At 37.7% G+C, this 19,548-nt stretch overlaps 1 protein-coding gene across 38 annotated transcripts in view; it reads right to left on the bottom strand.

The window, feature by feature from the left end:
- celf2 (cugbp, Elav-like family member 2) overlaps positions 1-19,548 on the bottom strand; it is a 314,361-nt gene that overhangs the window by 18,833 nt on the left and 275,980 nt on the right. For 4 of the 38 annotated variants that reach the window (XM_055006306.1, XM_055006309.1, XM_055006308.1 and 1 more), the window contains 4 exons: positions 18,934-19,095; positions 15,818-15,881; positions 9,387-9,521; positions 5,024-5,152 (listed from right to left, as the gene is read on the bottom strand). In XM_055006306.1, the coding sequence (XP_054862281.1) occupies positions 5,024-5,152; positions 9,387-9,521; positions 15,818-15,881; positions 18,934-19,095 (490 nt within the window). Of the gene's footprint in view, positions 1-5,023; positions 5,153-6,849; positions 6,892-9,386; positions 9,522-15,817; positions 15,882-18,846; positions 19,096-19,548 lie in introns of all 38 variants that reach the window. The other 34 variants (XM_055006307.1, XM_055006313.1, XM_055006311.1 and 31 more) reach the window with 18 other exon arrangements.

Below are 19,548 nucleotides of genomic sequence, written 5' to 3'. Positions count from 1 at the left end.
ACTTTTGTCCTTCGTTATGGCTCCCAGCGTAAGTCAGACTCTTCTGATGCTTCTGACTTTGGTTGATCTGTAGAAATGGAACTCCAACCTAAGTTGAGGACCCCCTGTATGTGTTGTAGGGTTCAGAAAACGCGTTTCTGAGATTTTGCCACAGATTCAGACGATCTCGGTGAAACAAGCGGTGATTTGTGACTGCGCGGTGCTTTTCCAGCCGGTGACGTCTCTGTTTAGGGGTGAAGACAGGCTGGCGGAGCTTAAAAAGTGAAGGAACGCAGCGCTAACACTCATTAGCTGCTTGTAACGGCTTAATATCACGGCGGAGGGCAACTTGTCTGAGGGGGTCTGACATTGGCTCGGCGTCCTGTCGCCTCGCCGTCAGACACAGTGAAATAAATTATCACCGCGGCGCTCCAGATTATAGGTCACTCATTTATTCAGGAATAATTGCACCGGTGACCTTTGCAATTCAATTAAGGCCGAGATGTGTTTAAATCGGGGGGGCTGTTGGTGGGCGAGGAGGGAAGGGCTACCGGGGACGAAATGGGATGCAAAGCGAACGGTTTGGGCTTGAAAGCGTGCATGTGTGCGGACACGTCTTCCTATATGATTTGCAGGGCGGATACAGCTACTGCAGCCGAGGAGCGGTAAAGGTCAGAGGAGAATAATGTGGTGGAAGAGGCCGGTGGTACAGGATCTCCGCTGTCATAACAGCTCTGATTAAGATCCCAGCCTCGTCTCCCCGGAGGTCGGAGGCAGTCAGCGGACCTCACGGGCCGAGAAGTCGGTGAAATTCACATGTGGGAGGAAACGCGAGTGTCCGCTCTGGATCGAAGCACGATTTGAAGGAATGTTGATAAGTCAGGGGGTTAAAACTTTACAAAAACAGTTCCAGTTCGCTCTGCTTTGAGACACGGTTGAGCTGTTTCCATAGAGGTCAGAGAAAAAATTAACCAACAGTAGCAAAAAATACCAGAAATGTATTACACTGTGTTAACCTTCTAACTAACTAGTTTTTAAAATAACTAGTTAATAAAAATCTAATATTTATTAGTATTAATATAATTCTGATTATATTTTAAAATTAAGAATTAACTGGCAATTAATAACTAAAAACATTATATAATTATTAATAAAATATATAATAATTAGCTTTTATTTTTATAATGTATGATATAATTTTATTTATAAGAATCAGAAAAAAACTTTATCAACAAGTGTATTAAAAAACAATTATTAATGAATTAAAATGTATTTTAAAAATATTGATAAATTATTGATAAAAATTATAATACTAATAATATTTATTTAAAATATCATTTGTTGATCAGAATCAGAAAAAGCTTTATTGTCAAGTTTGTTTAAAAACATTTATTAAATTTTTTAAAAAAATTATACAGAATTATTATTAATACAAATATTAATATAATTTTTTTTCATCATTACTATTATTTATGTAATTTTACTGAGCAAAATCAGAACCAGCTTTATTGTGAGGTATGTTTAAAAACAATTCTTAAATAATAAACCACTAAGAATAAACTATCTAGAATTATTATTAATGTGTATAATAATAATAATAATAATAATAATAATAATAATAATAATAATAATAATAATAATAATAATAATAATAATAATTATTATTATTATTATTATTATTATTATTATTATTATTATTATTATTTATTGTGTTATTTTATTTATCAGAATCAGAAAAAGCTTTATTGCCAAGTGAGCTTGCACACATGAGGAATTTATCTTGGTAACTGAAACTTACATTACTTATGAAGAGCTAGCTTAACAAGACAGCAGCACGGTTACTAAGTCATTAATATGAAATCTAAATATAAAGTTCTAGCAAATAAAACAATCTAAAAAAAAAAAACTAGACCTATGATAATTAATTACAAAATGAAGTTGAATTAATAAACCTCCTCCCAAAACCACCAGTAGATTTGAAAGGGATTTATTAAAAAACTTTGACAGTCCTTGAATGCATCATTTGTTACTTTCAGTAACGATGTTCACGAATCCAGTTTTAGATTTTTCTGCAGGTTATTCGAGATTGCAGGTGAACAGGGAATAAAACTGGATTATACAAACTTAATAATTAATCATTATGAATAAAATTATACAATAACTAATAAAAACTAATTATTCCAATTATTTTAATTTTCATTAATAATGATTATATATTTTTAAATTACTATAGATTTTTTTTACATGCATCTGTTCCTGTTTTAATTGTCTCATTTGTTTTTAAATTTTATATTTAAAAATATATATAATTTTGTATTTTTAGCCTTGCCTAATGCCTATATCTTTTATTTTCTTCTCTGCTACGCTTTGAATAAAGCCTCCATAACTCATGTATATTTATCTTTTTGTCATCATATGTTATTTTTTGTAGTTATTTGTCATGAAATTCTTTTTTTTTTTCATTTTCCAAGCTTTAGAATTGTCCTTTTTTAAAATAATTTGGCAAAAACAGCCTTGTTTGGTAATTCTTGCATCAAATGCTGCATTTCCAGGAGGGAAAATTGCCAAAAATGTGTGTTTCTGTCATGAAATAGACAAGTTTTGTATTTAAAGTGCACAAACACAGGCAGATTTGCATTACAATAGTAGAAACTGTCATATGTACACAATAGAAAATGACAATGAAACTGTCTGATTTTGAGTTTTCGCTTCACAAAACTCCTGGTAGAAATGACAGGAGACACAACAGCGACATGACAAAACAACACAGTGTGAAACGACACGAACTGACACCAGCTCTCCTACAGCAAGCACAACCCAGGACACAACCAGGAAGCGGATGGAGAGATGGATGGACAAATGAATGAATGAAGGAATGAAGGAGCTGCGACTGAGCGCGCAAATCATCATCAAGTCAAACTGAGATGCAGAGAGACGACAGGACGAGCTAAACTCTGCTGCAGTTGGTCGTACATCTACAAATACTGACCATCCTGGATGTTTATTTGTGTGTTTTCTACTATATTTTACTGTTTTATCATACAGTCAGTGCATGCTGTTAATCAATAAATACACAGGAACAGATATTAACATTAGAGCTGGACTAATGTGTGGATTTTTGATAGAATCACCCTTTATCTTTCATATTAAGTTAAGATTTATTTTCATTTTGCAAATGTTAATCAGCTAAAATAAATTCAAATTCAATTTGTCAAATTAAAAGAGTTTAATATGATAATTTCTGACAGTTTTAACCCTCTGAATCCCAACACAAACATCAGGTTTGGAGTGTAGTTTATCTTTTTTTTCTTTTAAAGGATCAAAATTGCAGCATTTATCAGAGAGAAATGTGGGATTTTCAATATTCTACAGTTCTTGAACTACTCATTTGGGACGTGCAGCTCCATCCGAAAACACACCTGAGCTTCGAAATCATCCAAATGCCTCCTTAAAAATCTGTCAAAAATAAACCGTTTGCATTAACAAGATTCTGTAAAAAAAGCAAATAATTCTGTGCTCCTTTTTTTAACTGTGAAGCCATGAATGACCCAGCTGTGACCAACAGTCACGTGATTAAAATTCTGAGACTTTTATGTTGAACTGCAGGCGGTGTTTACACAGAGCAGATAGTGGACGAATATGGAGACAAATTAATGAGACTGAGAGTCAGTAATTCAGATTTGAGCCATGAAATAAACACAGCATGGCTCTAAAACAGTATACAGAGGAGCCAGTTATTGGAAGATACATGTCGCATGGTGAAACATCTTCCTCGAGTAGTGTGAAAAAGACAGAGCTGGTAAAAACGTCAATATTAAAATTGCCTGTAGAGCCTCTATTTTTTAGAAGTATGGAGGCAAATTGGAAAAGAAAGTCGTGACATATGTATAGTTTGTAGTGTTAGTATGTTTTTTCCCTCAATATTGAAAATATTTGTGTACACTTGGGGAAATAGTGTCTCAGGAAATACAACTTTATTGGGCATTTTTTAAAAAGAGTTCCCTCTACAACTAGCCATGGTTTTACTGTTTACACCAAAGTGCTCTATATGAAAATTTAAAAAAATGTGCGTTTCTTGAAGCAACCTTGAAGTCATTTGTGGCTCAGCTGTGACTAATAGTTGGATGACAAAAATTCAGCAATTTTTAGCTGAACTGCAGGCAGTGTTTTACACCGAATAGATAGGCGACGAATGTGGAAGCAAATTGGAAAAGAAATAGAGAAAATACTATAGTTTGCAGTATTAGCATGTTTTGTCCCTCCAATATCGGTAATATTTGTGTACATTTGGAGAAACACTGTACAAAATGCTTCAATTTTTGTAATTTTTATAAAAATTCTGTGCTTCATGGAGCAACCGGAAGAAATATGTCATTAACAGGCACATGACAAAAATTCAGCAATTTTTAAAGAAAGTAGTAAAATATCTATAGTATGTAGAGCCACAGTTTTTATTTGCAGTATTTTATGTGCACTTTTTGTACGTCTTGATTCCAGGTTTTTACAATTTTTACAAAATAATTTTTTGCGTGACTAAAATTCAGTTACTTTTCGGCTGAACTGCAGGCAGTGTTTCCAGGGTTTTTTGTCTTCTGTTTTGAATTACAGCATTTTAACTTCGCATGTAGTCCTGGTTTTGCTGTTTCCGTAGAGGTCCAGGACTTTATGCTGCAGTGGAAAATGAGCCCACAGTGGGGAAAAATGTGAAAAAAAAGCTCCCTGAAGCTACTTGAAGGAGTTCAGAGGGTCAACCAGCCCTTACTCAGTTTTGTAAGTTGGTCTCTTTAATAGCAGGATAATTAAATTTGATGCAATGTTGAATTTAAGAAAACACCCAGAAACTGTTTGGGGTTCAGGGTGTTAATATTAAAACCCAACAGGGGGATTAATCAGAAAGCCACACCAGTCGAACCCTAACGATCTCCAGGTCTGCGGGAGTCGCTGCGTCCCTCTGCGTGGACTCACAGGAGGTGAAGCTGCCGCTGGGTGTGGATGAGTTGGGGGTTGTGGGGATGGAGTGGCTGATGGCAGGGTGAATACTCACTGTTGACGCTACCTGCTAGTGCATTAATGTTGTTCAGGCCCACGGTGGCGCCTGCCAGGCCCTGCAGGGTGCCCAGAGAGGTCAGAGAGTTCATAGCGCCGGCGTTAGAGCTGGCCGTGGTGCCTGCTGCTGGGGGGAAGACGAAGAGGGGGGAGGATAGGATGAGGGTGAGGAGGGAGGGATGAAGAGGGAGACAAAGAGGAAGCACAGATGTTATACGGACGTCCAGCAACGAGGTCCGTCATGTAGAGGTGGAGGCAGCTTGGCTTCAATAGGATTACTACAGGAGGTGCTACATGTAGCATGTTAGCATCAGTTCAGTGTAATATACATGGAAAACTAACTGGCTCTATAAAGTTGGTTACTTTCAGAATTTTTTTAGCCTTCAGTTGGTTCACTAATCCTCTAAACCCCAATACCTGTTGACACTTTTAAAAAGATGTGATATATTTTTTTTTTAAAAATCACCAAATTGACACCATTTATCAGTCAGAAACTACAAAAACTGAAAAAAATAGGGGATTTGTGTCGATCTGCCACTCATTAAACATATCATGTGTGACTTTCAGTTTTCCCTGGAAAATGAATGAAATGTAGGATGATGTTCAATGTTTATTTTTTAAATTTGGGCCTTTAGTTGGTGTGTTAATCCTCTAAACCCCAATACCTGTTGACACTTCTAAAAAATACATGTTACATTTAAAAAAATTGCAAAAATAACACTATTTACCAGACTCATAAACTATTAAAAAAAAAAATTAAAATTGAGGTTTCATGTCTATCTGCCACTCATTAAATGCTTCATGTGTGACTTTCAGCTTTGCCTGAAAAATTAGTGAAATCGAGGCTTATGTTCAATGTTTAAAGATCTTTTTAAAACTAATTAACAGTATAAATGTAAATAGAGAGTTCATATTACAAGTTTCGAACATTCTAGATATTTATTTACACGATTTTTCCATTTTTTTAACTGCTTTAGCAGAAAGTCAATGGTGCATGTTTTTATCTACATAGAAAACTAACTGAAAGCACTTCCTGCTGTGTCACAGTCGAACCTTTCAGTGAGAAAATATGTTTCTTTCAAAAACAGGAAATGGAAGACACTTTTTCTTAAAAAAAAAAAAAAAAAAAAAAAGGAAAGATGAATGCTGGGAGGCCAAAGGAGAAACCACTTGTTGTTATTCTCCTTTAAGTTGAGTGAGTTTGAAAGGAGAAAACAGAAGAAGAAGCACCAGAGTTCAAGGGAATGATCATCTCAAGAGAACTTATTCTCTCCACAGCCGCATTATTCTTTTATGAATCTGGCTTTGATGCTTTAAAATATTACAAGTAGCACCTTTAATTAACCTTTAATTAACAAGCTGAGACACCTCGATTCCACATATAATAACTGCTCTGTATTAAAAAAAAATCACATGGAGATGAAAACAGAGTGGTTTGTTTTAAACAGGAGATATTTCACCAAAAAAAGCAAGTAAAACTGGAGGATTGCTGCATTCAAGGTGTAAAAAGCAGACACATATGCACAGAAAGCAGAAGAGACTCGGAGCAATTTTTCGGAAATTTGCAAATTGTGAAACTTTGAAATGATCACCCAAAATAAATACATAAAAACCCACAAGCGACGAGTGAATTCAAACACAGTGGACACGAAACTCACGCGCACATACACCTGATGTGAAATGTGTGCATGTCAGCAGTGGTTTTTCTGGTGAGATGGCGGGAAAGTATGGTGCACAAAGCTTTATTCGGTTTCCAACCAACAACAACGACAAGAAAAGAACCAAAAGAAAACAGAAATACAAAGATAGAAGCTCTTCATTTACCCTTGATCTCATCAAAGCGATGCCAACAAAGCAGGATTGCCGCTGAATATATTAAGAAATGGTGCGTAGGTAGGTAGAAAAGGGAGGCATTATGTCAGCGCATGGTGCAAAAACAAAACAAAAGAAGAAGAAGAAAAAAAAAACTGCTAGCCTGTCTCCATGCAGAACTGACTATATTTATCAAACTGGAGTGACGTTTTCAGCTTCACATGCAGTGGAGCGCCACTCATTCACACCGAGGAGCTCAACCTGAGAGCGCACTATTCAAGGTTGGACCGACATTCAGTCATGAAGAGAGGGAGACACAGGCTGGAATCAAAAAAGAAAAAAGGATGGAGGGGAATGAGCGGTGAGCAGAGAGGAGGACGGGCATTCTGGGAGGGAGAGGATGAGGTGGGGCTTCATATTCATGCTCTGTTGGGAGAAGAAAAAAAAAGAAAAAGAGCTGCTGGAGCGAGGCCGAGCCGACATAAAAGAGGGGAGGATGATGGAGCAGAAACAGGGAGGCTTGTCAGAAGACGAGGAGAAGGAAACACGAGGAAAAAAAGGAGAGGTAGGTGGTGATATTTAACCCTGAGCCCGGTGAATCCACGGCACAACACAAAAAAAAACAAACAACAAAAAGTCCGTATGGAGAAACGACATTTCTACCGGAAAACAGAAACACAGAAGCACGAAGAAAATACATGGGTCATTCCAGAGTTGGAGGACATTTTACCCATCAAGTTTCAGATTATCCCACATAGGCCTACTAAAGCATGCAGTCATTGTGCAAATTTACTTGTCCTGAGACCAAATATTAAAAAAAATATGTTTTAAAATACCAAATAAGTCCGGAGTTCCCCTCAAAATGCCATTTTTCTCTGATGACCAAATTTAAAATGAAACTTTAATTTTAAATGTCCTTTTTTGATATTTATTTTGTTGATGTCTCTTGTAATTGTGGGGGGAAAAAAAATTGTTTTTCTCATTTAGTGTCTTGTTTTTGTCATTTTATAGCTTGTTTTTGTTAATTTCTGTCTTTTTCTCCTCATATTATGTCTCATTTTTGTCATTTTGCATCTTGTTTTTCTCATTTAGTGTCTTGTTTTTGTCGCTTCGTGTCTTGCTTTTGTCATTTTGTGTCTAGTTTTTGTCGTTTCGTGTCTCGTTCTGCGTCTCATTTTTCGGATTTTGTCTCATTTTTGTCATTTCATGTCTTGTTTTTGTCAATTTCTGTCTCATTTTGAGTCCTGTTTTTGTCAATTTCTGTCTCATTTTTCTCATTTTGTGTCTCATTTTTGTCCTTTTGCATCTTGTTTTTGTTGTTTCATCTCTTGTTTTTGTCTTTTTTGTTTTGTTTTTCAATTCAATTTTATTTAAATAGACACAGTTACAATTCAGACCGTCTCAGGACGCTTTACAGAACCCATATGCCTGAACCGTTGTCTCGTTTTTCTAGTTTTGTATCTTGATTTTGAATTCTTGTGTTTCATAGTTGTCCTTTTGTGTATTGTTTTGTCATTTTGTGTCTTGTTTTTGTCATTTTATGTCCTATTTTTGGCGTTACATGTCTCATTTTTCTCATTTTGCCTCATTTTTGTCATTTTGTCTTGTTTTTCTCATTTTATGTCTCGCTTTTGGCATTTTGTGTCTCATTTTTGTTGTTTTGTGTCTTGCTTTTCTCATTTTGTGCCTCATTTCTGTTGTTTTTTCTTGTTTTTCTCATTTCGTGTCTCATTTTTGGTGTTTGGTGCCTTGTTTTTGCCGTTTTTTTGCCTTGTTTTTCTCATTTTGTGTCTCGTTATGTCTTTTGTGTCTCGCTTGTCTCATTTTGTCTTGTTTTTGTTGTCACCATCATCAGTTTTCCTAAAGAATGTGTAGAGCAAAGCTATGTCCTCTCTTCTATTTTTCATATTTTCGTAACATCGTCAGCCTTGATTGAATGTCTCGCTCCAGCTCATATTATCAGGATCAGACTAATTCTTTGGACTGTTTTCCATCAGTCAGTTTGTCCTCTTGGTCAGCAGTAACAGCAGCTAAATATCTAGCTTCTACTGCTGAGAAAAAGATCACATTAGCATGGATTAGCAACCCTGTTACTGTGATTAGAGCAGGGTTAGCAAAAAACAAATAAAACATGGAATAAAAATGCTACTATTGATGTGGAAGCTGAGCCAATCTAGCCTTTGATAGTTTATTACCTATTATTGATGAATAAGGAGCAGAAAACTGTAAAAGAGAAGGTTAATTTTTCAAACATTTTGAAGCTCAAATGTCCTCCAGTTTTGGAATGACCTACATGCACACGCGCACATGTAAACAGTGGATGGTTTTAGGTGGTGGTGAGGCGTTCAAAGACAAGGAGGCGGCGCGTCAACGACAAAAAAAAAGAAACACACACACACAAACACACCATGGGGATGTCTGAGTGATGGGGACGTGTGGATGGCTGCCGGGGATCATGGGGGGCGACAACACTGGTGATGGGAGCGGTGGATAGCGGAGGCGGGGCCCCCCCACGCCCCCGGCGTCGGACCCCCAACCTGCGGTGTTACCTGGGCTGGCCAACGCTCCCAGGGAGGCGGCGTTGGAGGACAGGGGGTTTGCGGTGGAGGGGCTGGCCGAGTTTTGGGCTGCCGCCGCCGCTGCCGCTAAAGTGGCCAGGTTCTGCAACTGCAGAGCACTCATACCTGGAGAGAGGAGCCAGAGAGGGTGGTGTCAAACCTGGGGAGGCATGGCCGGGTCCGGGGGGGTAGGCGTGGAAGTCCTTCGCACATGTATGCCTGGAAATACTCCCGTCTACTTTCAGAAAACGTCTTTGCAAAAAAAAAAAAAAAAAAAAAAAAGAGAAGGATGTGCAGCGTGTGAACACTACAGCGGCTGATTTCGCTAATAAGTCCCAGATGTGTCCAAATCAGCGAAAGCAGCTGCCGCGGCGTTTAGGTTTCTTCGAGGTAGAAATCATCTCAGTGGTTTGGAGATCCTTTTTTTTCTGTTTAAACAACAGCAGAGGAAAGCTCAGTGGAGAAAACCCTAGAAATTGCACAAGCGAGCTAACCATCCTCTAGCCAATTATACCATTTTACATTCAACTGGAGCTCGTTTTTGCTCCGATAACTTGTGCTTGTGTAAATAAAAGTCTAATGAAGAGCTCCATATCTACAGTAATTACTTATTCTAGGAGTCTGACTGATATGACAGTTGTTTGTTTTGTTGATCACTGAGCATTATCTCTTTAAAATACTTCAGATAATGATATTGGTGTTTGACATTTACATTTAACCCTCTGAACTACAAGCAGTTTCTGGCCGTTTCTTTGCTCCTGCCACATTTTTACTGCAATAAAAAGTCCTACATCTCTATAGAAACATCTCACAACCAATACCAAGAACTAAAAAAGACCTAAAAAAAATACGTGTTTTGTTCAGTGAAAACGTCACAAATCCTAATAAAAGATAAAACAAAAGTTGAATTTTTTGATTATTTATGTTACAAAAATCGCAAAAACCTGGAATCAACATATTAAACAATTTTCCAGGTGTCCACATTTAATAGCAAAACTACAAAAAAAAATGTTGGCTCTACATATTTACAAATATTTTACAACTTTTATTTTCACAATTTCTGCAAATTAGGTGTTTTCCAGCACAAGATGTTTCACCATGCAGAATGTATCCCAACACCTTCCTGCTCTGTATGCTGTTTTTGAGCCATGCCACACTTTATTTATTGATAAATATGGTACGGTCTTGTATATTTTGGGTGATGTTTTGAACCTGGGCAAATAGAATAAAGGGATTTTAATGAAATATCACAACTTTTAACTTAGATTTAGGGATTTTTTTATCCAATAATTCTTCCTGTTTTACAGATAAATGGGGTAATTTTGGCTACTTTTAAAGAAAATATTAAAAACTCTCAAACCCAACGGCAGCTTTTACGGTTCAGAAGGTTAATATTAAACATTTTTAATAATAATTACCTTAAATTGAACTGCTACAGATGATATGAGCAGGACTTTGTACAGTTAATTTCCTTTTTTAGGAGATATCCAACCAAAAATGCCAAATAAATCAGTCTTTTCATATCAGTCAGGCTCCAGTTTCGATGTCAAACGCTTAAGATCTTCTACTTTAAGTCAAATATTAAAGCTCCGTCCTAACATTCGGTGTATTTCAGGACTCCTGCAGGCTGAACTCTCCTCATTGTTAACCCTCTTCCTGGCATTAGCATATGGGCCCGTACTTAAGCATAATTAACGACTACATGCCAACACCTAAATGATGGTGAAGCAAAGGCTATAAAACACCATCTGCGAGTACAAAACTCCACATTTCACCTCGCCGCCGTCAAGACGTGTGTGTGTTGAGATTGTGTGTGTGTAATAAAAAAAAAAAAAACAAAAAACCTCCTAAAGTAAACAGAATAAGTCATCAGTGCAGAAATGGGTTCTTACCAACAGGAGGGGCCTTTTCATCTGACTCATGAGCTGGTTAGGAGTTAATAAAAGGGTGTCAATGTGAGGTGTATGCGTCGTATATACAGTCTTTGTGTATATACAGCACCATGGGGGTACACACACACACACACACACACTCACACAAAAAAGACGCACACAAACAAGACACCATGAGCGAGAATCCATCTTGTTTGAGGTGAATGACATCCAAAAAAAAAACCAACAAAAAACCAAGAGATCCTTCAACCCAGACAGACCCAAAAACCTGAAACAACGCGTGGCTGGATTCGCTTGGAAAAGTGTGCAGAAACAACGTGTGTGCTCGTGGTAAACCAGCGTGTACATTCGTGTGACGACTTTTTTTTTTTTTTTTTTTTTTGTTTTGTTTTGTTTTAAAGTCACTCACGAGCGCACCGGAGCCAAAACCAATCTTGTTTTTCAAAGCTATTTTCTCCAATTTTCTGCGATACATCAAAAGCCGAAATGGATTTCTATTTCTACGCAAGGTGGGAATAAAACAGCCGTCACTCTTTCTATCACACTGAACCCCCCCCCCCGCACTAATTCACACAGTTATTATTTTTGTGGGTGGTTTCGGTGCTGCTGGGTCAGGCAGATTCATTCCTGACACGACGGAGCAGGTTGCACAGAGAGAAGCTCTTTATTACTACAACCTAAAGAACATTCTGTGTTCTGCAGACCTCCTTCTTCTTTCTGGACGGTGGTTGATAGGATGGGAGGCAAAGATCTTTGCTATACTTCCCCCTCTAATTTCCTGCACTTTTTTTTCTTCTAAAGCCCTTTTCAGACATGGGATATGTAACATTTCTGGTAAAGCAACAACAAAAAAAGACACAATATTTGTTACCTACGTGTGACTGGAATACATTAATAGAAGACTAAATCTAAGCTAATAGCAACTTTATGAAACTGTCCAAATAAGCAACAGCCCACTATATTTACTACTCCGCCAGTCCTTAAAATGCAGGCTGAGAAACAGTTTTTACCCATGTTTCTGAGTCCCATCAATTCCTACCACCCGCTACATATTTAAGTCACGCCATTCGGTATCCGTACATAACGTACACATGCAGAACTCACGCCTGTGCTCAACCCAATGTCATTTTTTTATTCAAGATTTCATCCACTGGAAATCATACAATGACTGAGCAGCCTTGACGGAATACTGCACCCTGAGTGCTTTTCTTGTTTATTATTGTTAAATCTCATTAATCCGACCTGTTATTGAAAATTATTGAATATTTCAGTTTGTAACAGATATGAAACTATTGAACCAAGTCAACAAGAAAGGCATTTTCTGATTTTTAAACCATGTCTATTGCTCTTTGTGATATTTTGGGGCTGAAATATGGAAAAAAGCATCAATAAATCTCTTCACACAACTCCAAGTCCAGCAAATGCAGGCTTGTTAAAAGTGAAATGTTACTCAGTTTGACCTAAAGAAATAAAGCCGACATGTTGCGATGCTGTCAGATTAAAGGAGTGCATGTCTGAAAGGGACTATATTTACTCCTTTTCTGTTGCCACTTTCCTCTTTCTCACCTTTTCTATCTTCATTCTACCTCCCGTTCCTTCTTTTTCTTTCCTTTCTGTCTTTTATTACTCCTTCCCTTCCTTTTACCTTCCTGTTTCACATATCTTCTATCTTCCCCCCAACCTTTAACTCATTTTCTCTTCCTCAATCCGTATGCAATCCCACAGCGTTCCATCTTCTATTTTTGTCTCTCTGTGCAACCTCGTTTATTTCCCCTCTCAAAGCAGCTCTAGACCAATTCTTACTTGCATTTGTCAGAGGCTATCTCCCTCATTGAACGTTCATTTTCAAGACAGTTATATGGAAAAAAAAGAAAAGGGGAGTCGGCAGGAGATAAAAATAACTGGGTTAGAGTGGAATAAAGCAGAGACGTAGCCCAAAAAAGAGACAAATACGTTGGGTTTGGGAGTATCCGGGCGGTGCAGATGGCGGAGTGCATATGTGTGCGAGGATGCATGCGTGTGCAGCCGGTATGGCATCGCCGGGCCGCACCAGGCTGGCGCCGGCTGCGGCTAATTGAACGCTCATTGGCGTAATTGAAGCCTCTCAGCTCGGCGGCTCGTCGTGTTAAAGACCGGGACCAGATGTCATTCAGCTGTCTCACATCTCCTGCCAATCACTAACACTCGCCGCAGATGGAGGACCAACAGATTTCCAGATTCAGACGCCCTCGCTTCCAAATCCCAGAGCCTATTTGTCGGCGCGAGTGTTATGTTTGTAAGGAGAGGGGAAAAAAGAAGAAGTGTGTTTGAGAAATTTTAGAAAAACGCAGCCAGGAGAGGGGAGGAAACTGCGATGGAAGGACACAAGATGGGGCTCGACGCTTTTGAAAAACTAGGTGCAATTAAAAGCTGACACCTTGATAAGAAACCAGAAGAGAGAAGAAGAAGAGAGCTGTAGAGGTGAGATGGAAGAAGGTGGGAGGTGGAAGAGCATCTGTGGAAAAAAAAGAGGCTTAAAATAAAAAAGGAAGAGAGAGAAGTTTAATGGAAAGAGAGAAGAGAGAGTATCCACGGGTCCCCGAAAGTCTCAAATAACCCAAATTTAAAGCCCCCCAAAAATTATATTTCTTAAAGACAGAGATTTTATCTTGTTCAACATTTAATAGGAGAGCTTCTTGGCACGCTCAAGGCTCAGATTAATACAGAACTGGGTTAATACAATATGCATTTTTTATTGCAGCAGCTCCACTTAGGAGAATTACCGTCCAGCGCCACTTCATTTCCTTGTGTCCTTCTTATTCAGTCCATTTAGACTTTCAAAACTTTATCGTCTTCTTTTTAAAATTGGCTGCTAAGCCTTTTAGGCTTTAACCCTCTGAACTCCAAAACACACCAGGAGCTTTGAAAGGAATATTATCTTTTTATTTTAAATCATAAAATTAGACTATTTATCAGAGCTGGAAACTGTAAAAAATAAAAGAATTGTAAGATTTTTTAACTCGCTTATGATGTATTGTTTGGTTAGGAAATGGATTCAGATCATGATATTTAAAATATTTAAACATTTTAAAGCTGTTATGTCCCAAAAAAAAAAAAAAAAACCAAAAACAAAAAAAAAACAACATTTGCCACAGTCAGAAACAGAAAAAAGATGGAAAGATTGTCAGATTGGGAAATTTCCCACGGTTCTGAACTAATCATCTGTGATAATTTTTAAGTTTTGTTTCATTTGTGATGTATTGTTCAGTTATGTAATGTATTCAAATCATGATTTTTAAAACATTTTAATGTAGTTATCTTTAAAATGACACCATTTACCACAGCGAGAAACTCTAGAACTGACAGATTTGGAACTTTCCCACGCTCTTTGAACTACTCTGTGACACTGTTGGGGGAATTTAAGAAATTACAAACACTAATTGAATCAAAATCACTTTATTCTACATAAATTAGCTAAAAATACCAATAATAAACCATTTTCAGCTTTATCTGAGCTTTAAATCTTCATATTTTGTCAAAATCACTTTATTCTGCATGTCTCATTTTTTTTAAAAATAGCCATAAATATAGCCTTTGCATTAACCTGATTCTGTAAAAAACAAAAAAATTCTGGGGTTTTTGATCTAACTATGAAGCCATTAGTGGCTCAGCTGTGACAAAAAGTCATGTGACAAAAATTCAGAATCTTTTGGGTTGAACTGCAGTCTCTGTTTACACAGAGCAGACAGGAGACAAGTAGTAAATTATCTATAATATGTAGAGCCACAATTTTTATTTCCAGTATTGGTAACACTTGTGTACACTTGGAAAAATGCTGTATGTGTTGATTGGAAGTTTTTAAAATTTTTTGCAAAATTAATAATCACAGAAATGTAACTTTTATTATATTTTTGCTTTCAGAGTTAATTATTCTGCACTGAAGACATTTTAAAGTTCCCTCTACTTCTAGTCATGGTTGTTGCATTTCCAGCTTTAAAACGTCCAGAAACTGTCCGGAGCTCAGAGGGTTAAACATGCAGAAGAGGTTTAAATTTGCTTTGAACCTGCAGATACTCTTTGAAAAAGAAAAGCAGAAGCTCAGACGACAGATGAGAAAACCCTCCACAGCCAGAGAGCAGTAGATGGCGCCAGGCAGCACGACAACAATCCACCCAACGGAGCCCACTTTTTCTCCACCATTTCTCTGCACTCCCTTTTTCTCTCCTCCTTTATTTTCCGTGATTCATCCATCCCTGACAAAGCCTCGGTGCTACTGTTACACACCCAGGGCACAACTCTTGTCTGGCCTCATTAAAAGATCAAGACAAATCTTAGCAACCGTTAATAAATCTTCAGGGCAAAGATCTCTCTTTACTCCACCACGCGAGTTCATCTGTTATGCTCTTTGGTGCTCTTTTAGAAGTCTGTGAGAAAAAAGAAAAAAAAGAAACAAAAAGAAAAAAAAACAACAGAGAGGCGCAACAGAGAAAGAGTCGGCTGCCGCGGTAGATGGGAGTTTCAGGGGAGTCTATCGACGGAGTTTTGACTCACCGGCCATCTGCTGGATCCCGCTGAAGGCTCCCAGGTTACCGGAGGAGGTCGCCTGCTGAAGCAACTAAAAAGGAGGAAGAAAGAAGAGAGAAGAGACGAGGCGGAGACAGAAGAAGGAGGAGGAAGGAAAAAGAAAGGGAGAGTGAGGACGAGTGCACAGCCAGAGAGCATACACGTCTTTAGCATGCTACGCTGGCGAGCTAAACTGGTAATGAGCGGTTTAGCCGTGCGGTTTTTGCATCGGTGCTCGATGAGTAAATGAGCTGCTAATACAGTTTGATCTCTCCTCTAAGCAAACACTGTTTTTTTTTGTATTCCACCACGAGTCTCCCAGACAAGTTGAGCATGAAAGCTCTAATCTAGCCGACTAATTAGATTCCAAAACAAAAGTGGAATACTGATGCTGTCAAGAACTCATCCTTCAAAGACTCAAATTAACAGCAAATTAACATCTTGTTTCCATTGTGTGATTTCCGTTTCTTCTCCTCCAGAATAGAGCTTAATCTTTTCATAAAACGGAGGACTGAAACCACTGGAACACCATTTCCCCCCCTCTGTAAATAAATCAACATCCAGTAAAGGTGCAAATTGCATCGACAAAAGCAGACTTTTGAGATGTGTGGTTTTACAGGAAGTTGTTAATTAGGGAAAAAAAAAACAACAACTGAGGAGCAAAATGAGATAAGGGTTAGCGGCAAAAAGTTTCAGGAAAAGGAGAAGACAAGGGGTGGAGAGAATGAGGTGTCTGAACCTTCGAGCGAAAACCAAGAAACTCGGTAACTTTCCAATCAAACAAATCAAGCGGGGAGAGTCTCGGATGCTGTGCAGCCGAGTCCAGTCCCAAATTGGGGATCAGTGGATTCCCAGGGGCTCCGCACAGGTTCTTTTTTGGTTTAATTCCACAAAAAGCACCGAGAATTTATCAGAATTACAGAATATACAGTTTGAACAGAGTAAAACAAGCCTGTTTCTGAGAAATTTTGCTCGATACTTTTCGGAGGACGACTAATTAATGTGCAAAATATCTTTTAATAGTGAAAATTTGCACCAAAATCTATTTTTTTTTGGCAATTAATGTCTATCCCATTGGCTCTTTTTTTGGTTTAATCCACAAAAACCAATCAGAATTTATCAAAATTACAGTAAAACCATTATGTAGAAAAGAAACTGAATCGGTTTTCTTTAATATTTGGTGGAGAAGAAGTAATTATGGTTCAAAATATGTTCATTTAATACTTTAGGCCAAAATTAAGGTGCTACATTCTTGTTTTGCACCAAAACTGCAGAATTTCTCCAAGTTTTAATCACGTTATCAGATTTATTCTGCAAAACTGACACTTAATCTTTCTTTTCTGCATAAATATAACAATAATCATGTCTTATGTGATGGATATTAGAAAAACACATTAAATGCAGTTAATGATTTCAGTTTTTGAAGATGCATCAATAAAAAAACATAATTTAGAAGCCATTATGATTATTTTAAAGAATATTTGCTGTTTCATTTTTGGCCTTTAACAACAAAAAACATACCTTTTCAGCAATTAATTTCTATCCTGGGGGTTTCACACATATTTTTTGGTTTTATTCCACAAAAGCCACAAAGATTTGATCAGAATTAGCACATAAACTACAAAAAACATTTTTTTTTTTTGGCAATTTATTTCTATCCCAGGAGCTTCATACACGTTTTTGTTTTTTTTTTTTGCTTTTTTTTGGGCTTAATTCCAGAAAAAAGGCCCAGAATTTATCAGAATTACAGTAAAACCATTATGTATCTTAAAAATTAAAGAGTTTTGCTTTAGTACTTCGTGGATAACTAGTAATTACAGTATAGAATTATACTTTTAATTTCAAAATTTAAGGTGCTGAATTCTTGTTTTGCACGAAAACTGCAAGTTTTAATCACATTATCAGATTTATGCTGCATAACTGACACTGAATCTTCCTATTTATGCATAAATACAATCATATTCATGTCTTATGTGATGGATATTTAAAAAAAAAAAATTCAATAAATGCAGTGAAGAATTTCAGACTTTGCAGATGCATCGATGAAAAAACATAATTTAGGAGCGATTCTGATTATTTTACAGCATATTTTCCGCTTCATTTTTGTCCTTCAGCAACAAAAACTATAATTTTTTGGGAATTAATTTCTATCCCATTGGTTCTGCACATTTTTTTATTTTTTTTTTGGTTTAATTCCACAAAAAGCACCGAGAATTTATCAGAATTACAGTAAAACCGTTACATATCTTAAAAATGAAACGGTTTTGCTTTAATACTTTGTGGAGAACTAGTAATTACGATGTAAAATTATATTTTTTCTGTCCAAATTTAAGATGCTACATTCTTGGGTTGCACTAAAACTGCAGAATTTCTCTAAGTTTTAATCACATTATCACATTTATGCTGCAGAACCAACTGTGAATCTTACTTTTTATGCATAAAGACAACCATAATTATGTTTTCTGTGATGGATATTGGAAAAATACATTAAATGCAGGTAATAATGTCAGACTCTGCAGATTCAGGATTCACTCTGATTATTTTAAAGCAGATCTGCTGCTTCATTTTGTCCTTCAGCACATGGACTATGTCATTCTTTTGCAGCTAATTTCTAATCTCGTCGATGTTTTCTGGTTTTCGAAGCTTCGCAAGATCTGGAATTCAATATTAGGACAAACAAAGCCTCCTAAATGCGTTGAGGATTTCATTAGAAAGATGGAGATTTTTCTGGATCGCAATAAAACACAGTTAGAAGCGTCGCTGTTTGATCTGCTGTGAAATGTTCGGAGACGTCGGGACATAAAACATCGTCATCGGGGAGCCTTAAATCCAATTCAGAGACCTCATTTTCTCAGTTGTGCTGCTCTCCCAGGAGGTGAGGATGGAGGGGAGGGAGGAGCATGATGGGGAGGAATTACAGAATAAAAAATGAAAAACTAAAAAAGGAGGACAGAAGGGAGGAAGGATGTTTTTGGGGATATTTTTTTGTTTTGCATGTTCTCGGTTGGGGCACTGACTGCGGCGGCGTTGGCCACGGGGCTGCAGTAAGGGGTGATGGAGGAGGTGGAGGAGGTGATGGAGGGCGAGGCGGCGGCGCTCCTTACAGCCAGATACTGAGGGGTGAGGCCGCCCAGCCCCGTCAGACTCCCCCAGGTGGTGGCGCTGTTCAGCTGCTGCATCTGCTGCGCCAGCTGCTGCTGCAGACGCCGCTGCTCCTTGTCCTTCTGCGTGTCGGCGAACTTCACCACGATGGGAGACGAGCAGCCCTGGAGGAGGAGGATGGAGAGATAAAGAGGACAGAGGAGGAGAGAGAATGAAGAAGAAGAAGAGACGAAACAGGAGGGAAAATGGAGGAGCAGAGACGACAAGAGGACGGAAAAATGAGACGCGAAAAAGAGACAAAACAAGACAAGAAACAGGAGACAGAAGTATGGAGAGGAGAAGACAAAGCAAGAAGAGATGACAAGAAGACAGAAAAATGAGACATGAAGGGAAAAGAAATAAGAACAAAATAAGAAGAGAAAGTAGAAGAAAGAAAAGGAATGAAAAAGAGATAAAAGAAGACAAGAAACAAGAGATAGAAAGATGAAGAGACGATGAAGAGACGACAGGAGGACAGAAAAATGAGACAAAGAAGAGAAAGTAGAAGACAGAAGAGGAGCAGAAATGAAAAAGAAGTGAAAACACGAAGAACAAGACATAGAAGGATGGAGAGGAGA

Source organism: Amphiprion ocellaris, chromosome 21, assembly GCF_022539595.1.
Source record: "Amphiprion ocellaris isolate individual 3 ecotype Okinawa chromosome 21, ASM2253959v1, whole genome shotgun sequence".
Taxonomy (NCBI): Eukaryota; Metazoa; Chordata; class Actinopteri; family Pomacentridae; genus Amphiprion; species Amphiprion ocellaris.
Note: the sequence above shows the minus strand (reverse complement) of the source record. Positions and strands in the feature narration are given on the sequence as shown.